We start from the raw sequence: 12,811 nt of genomic DNA, 5'->3' as shown, positions 1-12,811 counted from the left end.
ATATACTCGTCACTGCTCTATGGGGAATGTGGCATAGGCTTACACATAGTGAATAACTGTAGAGTTCTTTGATACACTATTTTCCCAGGAACAGAAGAACTGAAGATGACACAGTTTTGAGTTTGTAACTAAATTTTGTTGGCTTTTGTTGATAGCTTAAATCATACGTCTGTGTAGAGCATAAATTTTTTTATTTTTTTATTCTGAAGACCTGTGCAAACAATTTACTGAAGTACAGGCTCAGAAGCCAAATTGCCTGGGTCTGAATCCCAGTTTCACTTGTTTGACTTGTTCAGGGTCACATACCTTGGGTATACTGTGTCTCAGTTTTCTCATATGTAAAATTGAAATAATCACAGTATCTATGATAACAAACATGTGAAGCAATTAGAATAGTTCCTGGTGCACAGTAAGTATTAGGTACCATTATTATATGTTATAGATTATACTATGCTTTGTGGGGTACCATTTCTCAAAGTTCAGTCCATAAACTATTGTTTTAAAATGCAGATTTCTGGATCTATTCCAAATCTTCTGAAACAAAAATCTCTAAATATAGGTCCCAGGAATGTGCATTTAATGAGCAACTCAGATCATTCTCATGCACTGTATAAGACCAACTGGTGCAGAGAGGGATAGTAGATGGGAATGGGAGTCACCTGAATTCAGGTAAAATGACCAGATGCAATCCAGAATTGGATAACCATGGGTACTGGCTAGAGGACTACATCTTCCAAACTTTCTGCATAAGAATCACCTAGATTAAAGACAATTTTGATTCAGTAGCTATGTACCCTTTTTGCAAATGCTCCAAGTTAGTCAAAGAACTTTGACAAACACTGTCCTTTTAAGGATCCCAAGGATTTCAAGTACTTTCCAATTTTACTTTAAATCCAAGGTGTAGAGAAAGAGCCTGTTCTCTAGGGAGGAGCTCAGAGTGCCAAGTGAATCTCTTCACTCAAAAGCACTTAGCATTACTGAGCAGTGTGTCACAAAAGAAGATGTAGTCTTGTTCTCTGTCCATAAGGAACTTACTATGTAATGAACTGTAAAACCTATACTTTATTATCTTATTACCTAAATTGCTTAAATATTTTCAATTGCAAAGCAAGCCATGAACTTAATCAGACTCATAAAATAACCTACACATTTTAAAAAGAACATAAAACTTTATTAAGAACATCTTATACTGTCATCAGATACAGTAGAAGAAAAAGGGAGAAATAGGGAGACTTCATCTTCCCATGTGCTACTGTCGCCTCAGAACAGACTCAGGTGTGGATGGCTAGAATTACAGTTGGCAACAAATGCTCTGTATTAAGTGACTTCAGTAAGTAACACAATGTTCCCTTTCTATACAGAGAACTGGGTTTACATTTTTAAAACCTTTGCAATAGTACAACAACTATGAAATAAGACTACATCTTTACAAGCTGTTTCTTAATAGAATACAAAGCAGTCTAGTAGTTTAATATTATTTCATATAATGTTAATTTTTAGAATGGGAAATTCAGAAAGGACAATCTTACTTTCCAAAATAATTCATTTGTACTTTTGAGTTTTTTCTCTCTAAAGATTTCTAAGAACTAGTTCGATAATTATACTTTAATCTGCAGTGACAACTGACAACCTAGTTTTGTTCTTTTAATTTTGCAAATGAAGATGACCAGGTCATCCCAGCTTTTGCTGAATCTCAACAATTTCTTACAGAATAACCCTGATTGTATGTAAGAAGAGGTACCAAAACAACTGCAACTGGATTGGTTTTCCTAGAGGGAGAGGTTGGCTATTGTGACAGCTGGTTTTCTCAGACTCCCGGGTTCCCCATGTGGTTCTTTTACTTACTGTATGATGGAAGGAGCAGAGGGAGCATCAGGGAATCTGCTCAAAATGTCACTCCAGACAGCTCTCTGCACTGTTTGTAGAGAAAAGAGTGATGGTATCCATTCAAACCACAGTATCCCTACTGTAAGTTTGGTGACATGCTTTTTTCTTAAAGGGCTGGGCAAAACTGCACTCAAAGACGCATATTTGCCTTAAGTCACAGGGGAGAAAAAGCTCATGATTTAAAATTTAGTATTATAGTATCCCGTCTAACCCCACTTCTTGAGAAAATGTAGCCTTCTTTTTATAAATGAAGACTATTTACTGGTAAGGTTTACCCATGTTAACTATCACAAGGCTGAAAAGATGACTTCTAAATCAAACAGTATCATTTGTGTTTAGTTAGTGAGTTAACAACAACAACAAAAATAAAGGTTTGTGAAGAATTGTTCAGGAGGTGGTACTGGGAGTGGGTTTCAGGTTTTTGAGTTCTATCGGGTATCACAAATCTCATCAACTTCTTTAAAAAAATAATGCATATTTCTCATAAATATTTAGAGCAGATACTGGCATTAAAATCAGTATCTAAGTAAGGTGAAAATATTTCAACAAAACTCCTAATATATTTCAAACCTCCCCAGGAGTATACAGTTAACACATTAGTTTTAAAAGGAAAAAAAAATATTTGAATGGATAAATCACCACTTTAGCAGATTGTAAATAAAGTCAAGATGTTAACGACAAGTTGACATACTAACAAGTTTTTGCTTTCACATTATCAACAACAAAAGATTTACTTGGTATACTTTTATAAAGGTTATAAAGGTTTTATAACTGTACATTTGTTACCTGCCCCCCTCCCCATGCTAAATCTTCTTCTGTTTCCTACACCTAAGGACAGTGGTACACAGCACAGGCAGATCCAACTCTGAGACACCCCAATGTGTGAGTATGGCTGCTACACACCATTTCCTTAGGCTGATGTTACAGATACTGGTCAGTATCTACAATTAGTAATTTGTCAACCACACTCAAGTTAAGTACATTTGTGGTTAAGTGGATTAGTTTACCAAGCGAGCTATCTGTGGTAAAGTCTACAGGGAAACTAACTACCATTGTTTCTGTGAGAAAATGTGCCTCAATTTCTAAAAGTTGACTAAAAAACTTTGAAATATATGGATGGTGACTACTTATATGTGTCTCTGTTTAGGGGAAAGGTCAAATTGTTAGTAGCACTGTTTCCAGAACATCTGCTAATAAAAAGGTTTGCCTTCTCCTTCACATGTAAGTTCATTTTAACTATAACCTATAACACTGAGAAAGAAACAGAGTGAAGTCATTCAGACTAGTGAGACATAATTGGCTTGTGGGATTTAAAAGGAAATGTTTTATTGACTATTCTAATTTGAATCTACTTACAATGAAAAGAAAAATCTCTAACATGTAAAAGCAATGAATGAAAAAACATACTTATCCTAGATCATTCCTGGATACAAATCCACTGCTTAACAATGTACCTTAAAAAGAAAGCATGAGAGCATGCAACTGCTCTAACATACAGGATTAGAAATAAAAGTTAAAAGTACATTTGTTTTGGCAACTCTGAATATACAAATATAAAATTTACCAGATCTACAGTGTTGTGTAGCACTGCTTCATTTCCAAATACACTCTCAATGAAAAATCTTGAGGAAACATTAAAAATGCTCCACGCTACTTTACTGAACATTACTGAACATTGTGTTCTTGAAATATTAGAGCTAAAAATACTATGGTTTTTAAAGTTACATGGCTAAGGGAGGAATAAAAGTATTATTACTTTGTTTCTTTTCATCCCACAGATTTATGTTAAAGGGATCAATTATGTTAAAAGGAAACTGATTTAACAAGTAGAAATCAGTTCAGAATCAAAGTTGTCCTTTTGATAGAATGTCAAAATTTACAACATTTCCAAAGCATTTTCATATTTATTTACTCAAATAATTCTAATAACTTAAGTCAAATGAGTATCTATCTAACCCTCTTTTTTTTTTTTTTTTTTTTTTTCCTGCATTGATAGTTGCAAAGGAATACCTTTAGTGCTACTATGGAAAAGGTTCTTTTGGCTTTGATCTGACTCTCAAAGTGATATATACATTTAGTGTTAAATCACTGACCTCTAGTATATAAGGAGTCAAAGGCATTGAGGGCACAGAACAGATACTTTGGATGGGGAGACGGGTGAAGATTAAGTTGGAACATTTGTCCCTTCTACAATCAAGACCTAACCATACCATAATAAAGTCTCAACCAACTCCTGATTAGTCCTTCCCTTTAAATCACATAGTATACAGTGATTAGATACTGAAGAAAGTAAAGAGAAACATTCAAAAATACTAGAAGATATAGAAACATGGAATTTCTCACAAGGCCCTGGATCAAAAAAATTTACAAAGAGATCTTTTGAAAATAATCACTATTTGTGAGCTTATTAATACACAGAGATCATCACTTTGTTTAACTGAGTCATGTAACTTACCAATAAAATAGTAAACAAACGAACATTTTAAACAATTTTATAAATTACTTGTCGTTTCTTTTGTTAGTGTTATTCTCTCAACAATATACAAAAATAATGCTACAGGGCTATCCACCTAACCTGTCTCCATCTCTCGCAAAGTCCTGGGGCCCTGGAAAGAGACTGGTCATCAATCTTCACTGTAGATGTCCCCAGCAAAGGGCAGGTGCATGTGGCTGCCCGTGACATTGGGCAATCGAGATAAGTCTGGCAGGCTCTGGATCCGGGACCTGAGTTCTTTGCGTACCAGGGAAACTCTGGCTAACTTGCGCTTGTACTCCTGTAACAGTAAATCATTTTCATTAGCATTAGCATTCTGGGAGTTGAGAGAAGAGCTATCTAGTTAACACCCTGCATAAAATCTGGTACTACAAGAGGATATTGCTGAATAAAAAAAGATCATTACAGTGTGAATTTTATGATCAAAAGAGTGACTTTAGAAATATATAACTAGGTAAACTCTATTATTATTACGAAAATAGCACACTCTTTGGCTGTTTTTTCCCACCTGTAGAAAGAAGAGTAAAATATTAATACACTTAGTCTCAGCATGTAAAATTGCCAGGAATCCTTGAGCTTGGATAAGAAAATTTACATATTTTTCACACATCTAAGTTGAAATTTAACATTGTTTTTAATTGTGAATGTTAGCAACAATCCACAGAAGTATGCTCAGTACCTGTGACTTAATCACCAATAGAAAGCAGTTGTTTTCATATTCCATTACATTTTTTGCAGCTATCTTGGAACACTGTTTAACCTTTATCACTATTTTGAAATTATGATAATTCTTAGAACTACCACTAAATATTATTTAATGTGTTCATAAAGAAGCATCAATGATTATGCAAATTTTATTATTTTTATAACAGTGTTTCAATATAACTTATTTCCTTTGTAATACTATATATTTTATTTTATGCATTTTAAAACATTAATTTGAGAAGGGATCCACAGCTTTAATAGTCCACCTGTGGTCACCAAAGGATACAATGGCATATTAAAAAAAAAACAAAAAAAAAAACAGGCTAAGAAACCCTGCAAACAGTAGCCCTGAAAACAGTGGCTTCAAAGACTAGAAGCCAGTCAAGACTATGTTTGGCTTAGAGGGAAACAGTCCATTCCCTGCAGTGGGGATATCTTTTAACTGAGGATTCCAGACCTCTACATTGGAAGGTTTCTATCTATTTCTCACCACCTACTAGAGGTAGATGGGGTGAAGGAGGGAATCTAGGAAATGAGTGTTCTTTCTTCTAGAAAGATGAGACCCTTTTCACTCCCTCCTATTACTGCTTATCTCACAAACATAAAGAACAGGTGAGTGATAAACTTTATGTTCTGGGTAGACAACTTATCCCCCAAAGAGCCCTTCTTCATAGTGTTTCTCAACCCTGGCTGCACATCAGGAAATCTAAGAAGAGAATCCTGATGTCCAGGCTCCACCACAAATCAATTAAATGATGATCTCTGGAAGTGGGGACAAAGCAAATTTTTGTGAAAGCTCCTAAGAGAATGTTAATAGTCAGAGTTGTGAACCACTTCTCTACCTATTTTTTCTGCCTAAAATGAAAGTAACCAATGAGGTTTGTTTGTATTATGAAGCTCAGCGTGGCATACAAAAAACAAGTACCATGGCATTTCACATTCTGGATGCATACTTCCTAGGAGGATCTCATTATACATCTCCACATTTAGCATACATTTCTTCCTCAAAACACAATGGTATGTAGCAAATATGTATCTCTGTATGACACCAGAGAATCTCACTGTTCTTAGTTGAACAACTCTTGAATAACAATACCTGAAGCACTCTGGTGTCAGCATAATATATTCGGATGCTGTTCCAACACGTTCAAAAGCAATTTACCCTCTGCTCTTCTTGGAGCTATATGATTGGAGAAATGTCATTTGTTCCCTTAGTGTCCCATTAGTGTCCACCCTAATTTCTAGTTTCTAGCACGTAATGGGCTGTTCTTCAATTATTAAAATTTCTCTTAACAATTTGATTCAAATGATATGTGACAATTAAAAACCTTCAACCAACTGGTATAAACTGCAAACAAAAATCAGTAAAAAAAAATAAAAACTGTCATCAATTGAATGCTCATTATATTCCATTCATTATAACATGGACTCATTTAATCCTCTCAATAATCCTATTAGAACAGGGATTATCCTACATAAACATATGAAATCAAATTCCCAAAATATGAACAAAAGTAGTCAAAAGGGTTCTGACACTGTCTCAGGAAGACTTTCTCCCTAAAGAAAGAAGAGTTAAGTAGCTGTTGTAAACTTTCCGATGTTAGCACAAAGAAGAAACTGGATGAAAACCTGGTAACTACCCGATTGTATGATCTAGTCCATACTCCTCGAAGTTTTAAATTGCTTCAGTGGTGGTCTAGAAAAAAGGTCCAAGACACCATAAGCCTGATTTCTTATGGAGATAATGCTAACAGTAAGTTGTATATATTATTTTGATTCTGATGTACAATAATAATAAGCTAGCCGGGGAAACTCTGGCTAATTGTGCTTGTATTCCTGTAACATTAAATCATTTTCATTAGCATTCTGGGTGTTCAGAGAAGAACTACCTAGTTAACACTGCATAAAATCTGGTACTACAATAGGATAATGCCAAATAAAAAAAGATCACTACAGTGTGCATTTTAGGATCAAAATTTAGTACTTAAATTTAGTACTTTAGTAAATCATTACAGTGTGAATTTTAGGATCAAAATTTAGTACTTCAGTGAATTTCTCTTAGATGAAAATCATCACAGCACCATGTTTATACTCTGCATAGCATTTATTGAAAAACGTTGATGATTACCTATTTATTCTCCTCTCTGTCCCGCAAAAACATATAAATACTATGAAAAAAATAAAATTGTGCAAAGAGAACAAAGCTACTTTATGAAAAAATGAAAAATTAAGGGATAAAGAGTTCATAAACTTTAGATTTAAGAACCACTGATCTATAGATTGACTTTTGGCATGACAGCATGAGGAGTGCCACTGACCTGCTTCCCACTGAAACAGGTGGAAAAAACAAACAAACCAAAGCCTCTGGAAATAGTGCTAGGTGCAAACAGCAAATGAAGAAACATTTATTCAATAAAATGTGTGAAAATGCAGTAAGAAAGACTACAGTCTTTAAAACAAGACTGCTCCACCCCTCCCTGCAGCTCAGTGAGGTGCAGACTCCACTCCAGAGTACTGCAGTCAAGAACACAGGGCTCACTCTTACCCATCTCCAGGTTGGAGAACTTTCTTCTGGGCAAGAGCAGGTTGTCAGTTTCTCATCCTAACTCCAGCTATCTGTTGCTAAGGCTAAGTCCTGGGTGAGTGCAGGTGAAAGAATATACTGCCCAGCCCACATCTGTGGGACAGAGGCTTTATACAGGGTGCAGCAAACTGAAAAGATTGAGGCCCTGAAAATACTCACCCTGGCTTATGTCGTGGTGGTTCCATGTCAGGAAAGGCAGAGAGAAACTCAGTCTACTGCACACCCCTGCCCTCCAACAAGGCTTCAGCATCTAGAGTGGTGGTGCCGCTCATAGAGAAGCTTGCTATGTCCCCACTGCCAGCTCCAGAGCCCTGGCACAGAGATTTTGTATGGAGGGAGCAGCAGGCCATAAAACACATAGCTCCTAATTTCATCCCAAAGAAACTAACTTCATTTGCAACAGAACAGAGCTTGAAGAAGTTGAAACCTAAGAATGCTCTCAAGAACTCTGGAGATTGTGGTGAAAGGCCACTGGGAGGAGATTCAAGATATAAGCTAAACCATAGATGGATGCAGAGGAGAACTGGGTAACAAGACAGCTGGAAAGAGCCCTCTTGGAATTGGAACAAATATTAAACACAACCATAGAAACCATTCCTTCAAAAGAGCCAGAACTTGATTGGATTCATTGATAGAACAATTTATGCTCCAGGGAATTGTTGAAAACAGTTGTGCAAATCAGCTGGAAATTAGTGTAGTTTAACAGTTGGGTGAATTTACAGAAAGAGAGGAAAAGTGTCCTACCAAAATCACGTCATCTCAGGATGAATGACGGCATACCCCAGACTGCACCTCCCTGAGCAGCAAAATCAGTCTTAACACTATGGAAAGATTAGGGTTAGAGGAAAGGATTAGGGTTATGGGAGGGGAAAGAGACTTCACCAAAACGACCCAGCCAGTCACTAAATAAACAAGCAAATGACAATAACAAGTCCTGGTAGAGTGATGGTAGGGGGGAGGCAACAGGTACCCAGAGTTGCTATATTAAAATATCTAAAATGTCTGCTTTCCAACAAAAAAATTATCAGGTAAGCAAAGAAACAGGAAAGTATAACCCATGCACAGAAACAAAAGCAGGCACTACCAGTGAGAGTGACCTGGGGTCAAATTTATCAGAAAAAGATTTCAAAATAGTCATTATAAACAAGTTCAGAGAACTAAAAGAAACCAAGACTAAAGGTATATAGAGAGGGATGATGACAATGCTGCACAAAATACAGAATATCAATAAAGAGACAGAAATTATTAAAAAATGAATCAAATGGAAATTCTAGAGTTGAAAAGGACAATAAGTGAAATTTTAAAAATCTCTCAACAGACTTAAACTGTCAGAAGAAAGAACAAGTGAACTTGAACACAGATCAATAGAGATTACACAAGCCAAAGAAATGACAGAATGAAGAAAAGTGACCAGAGACTCAAAGAAATGTGGGATAGCATCAAGCACACCAACGTATGCATAATGAACATTCTCATACCAAAGGAGAGGAGAGAAAGAAACAGGAAAAAGTGTGAAGAAATAATGGATGACAACTTCCCAAATTGACTGAAAAACAATAACCTATACAGCCAGGAAATTCAATGTCCTCCAAGGAGGTAAATGTAAAGAGATCCACAAACAGACAAATCATAGTAAAAATGATGAAGTCATAATAGACAAAGAGAAAATCCTGAAAGTAGCAAGAAAGAAACTACATATCACTTACAAGGGAAACCTAATAAAATTAACAGTTCACTTGTCAGAACAGACAATAAGAGGCCAGAAGGCAGTGGGATAACATATTCAAAATACTCAAAGAAAACAACTGTTACCCAAGAATCCTATAACTAGCAAAGAAAGCTCTCTTGCAAAAACAAAGACAGTAACCCTGCAAATAAATTTGTCACCCTCCCCCTGACATCAGACAGGACCCCCAAAGTGAATGAGCCTTCCTGGCGATGTGGGATGTGGATTCCAGGAATGGGCCTGGCCCTGGCATCAAGAGATTAAGAATGCTTTCTTGACTGGGGGGAGGTGGAGAAGTGGGGAAGGGCAACAAAATAAGGTTTCAGTGGCTGAGAGAATTCAAATAGAATCAAGAGGCTGTCCTGGAGGATACTCCTATGTAAGCTTCACCTAGAGATGCCAAATGACCATGGTGTGATAAGCCCAAGTCAGCAGTGGTCCTGAGGGTCTTAGGGAATGCCCAGATACCTATTTGAGACTCTACAGGGGTTTCACTCACTAAGTTTATTCTTCAGAAACTTAGATCCTTCAGAGAGCTATGCCAGCTAAGTTCTAGGGCCCAGGGGCAATGGCCTCCTTGGGAGCATCGACTAGACATGTCCCCTTTGCTCGTAGAGCTGACACCCTTTTTCGACATGAACAGATTGAGGTTGTTGCTGCCTGGACGTCCCTGAGGATCGGGAAGGTGATTGGGCTGGGGGAAGGCGTTGCAACAGATAAGATGGAATTTGATGGAGGATTATGAACACTGAATCTTTGTGTGATTTTCTTTTTCTTCGTTGCTGGGGTATTGGAATAGCTACAGGGAGAGAGCTGAGGTGGCGAATCCTTTGGGATTTGTTCCATGGCTACTTGTTAAATTGTAATTTAAAAGCTGTACTTTTTGTATGTATGTTAATTTTCACAATAAGGAAAAACCTAAACTATGGTACTATAACTCATTAACAATTTTGGAAATTTCCTATATAACTACTTGTTAAGTCATACTTTAAAAGATATTATCTTTTTGTATGTTATATTTCATAATAGGGAGATGACTGAAGCTGTGGAACTGTTCTTTGAGGTTTGCTCTCTAACTGCTTCTTGGATTGCACTTGGAAGGCTATCACTTCTGTGTATATATGTTATATTCTACAATAAATATGATCAAAAAAAAAAAAATGAAGACAAAAAAAGAATTTCCCAGATAACCAAAACAGAGATAATTTGCTGCTAGCAAACCTGCCTTGTAAGAAATGCTAAAGGAAATTCTTCTTCAGGCCGAAAGCAAATGATTCCAGATAGTAATTCATATCCATGCAAACAAACAATGAGCACCAGTAAAGGCAACCATGTAATTATAAAAAAAAAAAAAACTAAATGGATTTTCTTTTCTATTCTTAACTGATTTTAAAAGCTGTAGTACAGATTGGAGGAGGAGGGAGCAAGATGGCAGCATAGAGAGTAGTGGAATCTAGTTAGTCCCCAGGAGCTACTAGTAAACAACCAGGAACAACTAGTAGACAATCTGGAATAACTGCTCAAGGACAACCATGACTGTCCACAAATCGTACACCAACCTGGATTGAGAGAAATGCCTGAGATTGCAGCATAAAATCTGTAAGTAAAAACTGTGGAACCGCACCAGCAGCCCCCTGTCCCCATGTCAGGCTGACCTGCAAAACCTCGTTGTAGTAGAAAGCAGCACACTCTGAGCAAACGAATATAGCTCAGCCCAGCTCCAACTGGGGTTTTAATTAATAAATGTGGACTACTGAATACAAGCTACAAATCCCGAACAAGGAAACAGAGGCTTTTGGTGACAACTGACCTTAAAGAGCCAGGGGACTCCTCTGTCCTGGGAGGGGAAGCCCAGAAGACCAGGTGTTACCTTTGACCGACTGGTGAAACTGGGAGGCCACAGACTGGCTCTGAAAGGGGGCTTTCTGTCCCTTTTTCTCTTTTTCAACCTGGGCAGCTCAGTAGTGAAAGCCTCAGCCATTTTCAGTTTGCAGAGCTCTGACCCAGACAGGGGTGGAGACAGCAGAGTCAGAGAAACAAAAGGAGCTATTCAAATGCAGATGATAACTCCCTAGGGGGGATATCTTCCCTAAGAGGAAGGAGGTAGAGCTCTACTCCCCACCTTCCCTTCAGAACCAGACTCAGAGCCTGGGGGAAAACAGCCAAAACAGAAACTAAAGGGGCCACACGCCATTACACCAGTCAGGAGTGAGAGGCTGACCGGCACCACCTGCTGGGTAGGTAAGGAAAAGCACAGCAGCTAGAGACCTCATGGGAAAGACTGTCAATCTCTAAGACACACCCGCAGGGAGATTTGAAACTGAATATAAATCCATTCTGAGATCTGAACCGGTTCTGGTCTGGGAAAATCTGATTGGGATAACAGATGTCTAGACAATGGAAAACTACAATCTAAACTAGGAAAAACGAAGATATGGCCCAGTGAAAGAAAAAACTTCCCCCTCAATCAAGACACAGTTGAGATATTGCTTCATTTCAATGAAACAATAAATTAAAGACTTGCAAAAAATATGCTAAGTCAAATCAAAAACCAAATCAACAAGTTCAGGGAAGATTTGGCAAAAGAGATGAAGGCTATAAAGCAAACACTGGGTGAACATAAGGTAAAAATCCAAAGTCTGAAAAAACAACTGGCAGAATCTATGGAAATGAAAGGTCCAACACAAGACAAAAAATACAATGGAGACATACAACAGCAGAACGCAAGAGGCAGGAGAAAACATTCAGGAGCTGGAGAACAAGACACCTGAAATCCTACACACAAAAGAACAGAAAGGGAAAAGAATGGGAAAATATGAGCTGTGTCTCAGGGAATTAAATGACAACATGAAGAGCATGTATGTACATGTCATGGGTGTCCTAGAAGGAGAAGAGAAGGGAAAAGGGGCAGAAGCAATAATAGAGGAAATAATCAATGACAATTTCCCATCTCTTATGAAAGACATAAAATTACAGATCCAAGAAGTGCATCATACCCCAAACAGAATAGATCTGAATAGACCTATGCCAAGGCACTTAATAATCAGGTTATCAAACATCAAAGACAACAAGAGAATCCTGAAAGCAGCAAGAGAAAAGTGATCCATCACATACAAAGGAAGCTTGATAAGACTATGTGTGGATTTCTCAGTAGAAACCATAGAGGCAAGAAGTAAGTGGTGTGATATATTTAAGATAATGAAAGAGAAAAAACTCCAACCAAGAATCTGTACCCAGCAAAACAAATATGAGGGAGAGCTTAAAATATTCTCTGACAAACAGACAATGAGAGTATGTGAACAAGATACTGGCGCTACAGGAAATACTAAAGGGAGGGAGCACTACAGAAAGATAGGAAAAGACAGGAGTGAGAGGTTTGGAATACAATTTTGGGTGATGGTGGCACAGCAATGTG

At 37.4% G+C, this 12,811-nt stretch overlaps 1 protein-coding gene across 3 annotated transcripts in view; it reads right to left on the bottom strand.

Moving 5' to 3' along the window:
* Window positions 1–1,149: 1,149 nt before the first annotated feature.
* Window positions 1,150–12,811, bottom strand: part of RPRD1A (regulation of nuclear pre-mRNA domain containing 1A) — a 76,486-nt gene continuing 64,824 nt past the window's right edge. The window contains exons 7-8 of one of the 3 annotated variants that reach the window (XM_037805802.1): window positions 4,463–4,661; window positions 1,150–1,915 (exon numbers count right to left, since the gene is read on the bottom strand). In XM_037805802.1, coding sequence (XP_037661730.1) covers window positions 4,512–4,661 — 150 coding nt within the window. In that variant the 3' untranslated portion in view covers window positions 1,150–1,915; window positions 4,463–4,511. Of the gene's footprint in view, window positions 4,662–12,811 lie in introns of all 3 variants that reach the window. The other 2 variants (XM_037805801.1, XM_037805804.1) reach the window with 2 other exon arrangements.

The sequence above is a fragment of the Choloepus didactylus genome, chromosome 16 (genome assembly GCF_015220235.1).
Source record: "Choloepus didactylus isolate mChoDid1 chromosome 16, mChoDid1.pri, whole genome shotgun sequence".
In the NCBI taxonomy this organism is placed as follows: domain Eukaryota; kingdom Metazoa; phylum Chordata; class Mammalia; order Pilosa; family Megalonychidae; genus Choloepus; species Choloepus didactylus.
This window is presented reverse-complemented; position numbering and strand designations above follow the sequence as displayed.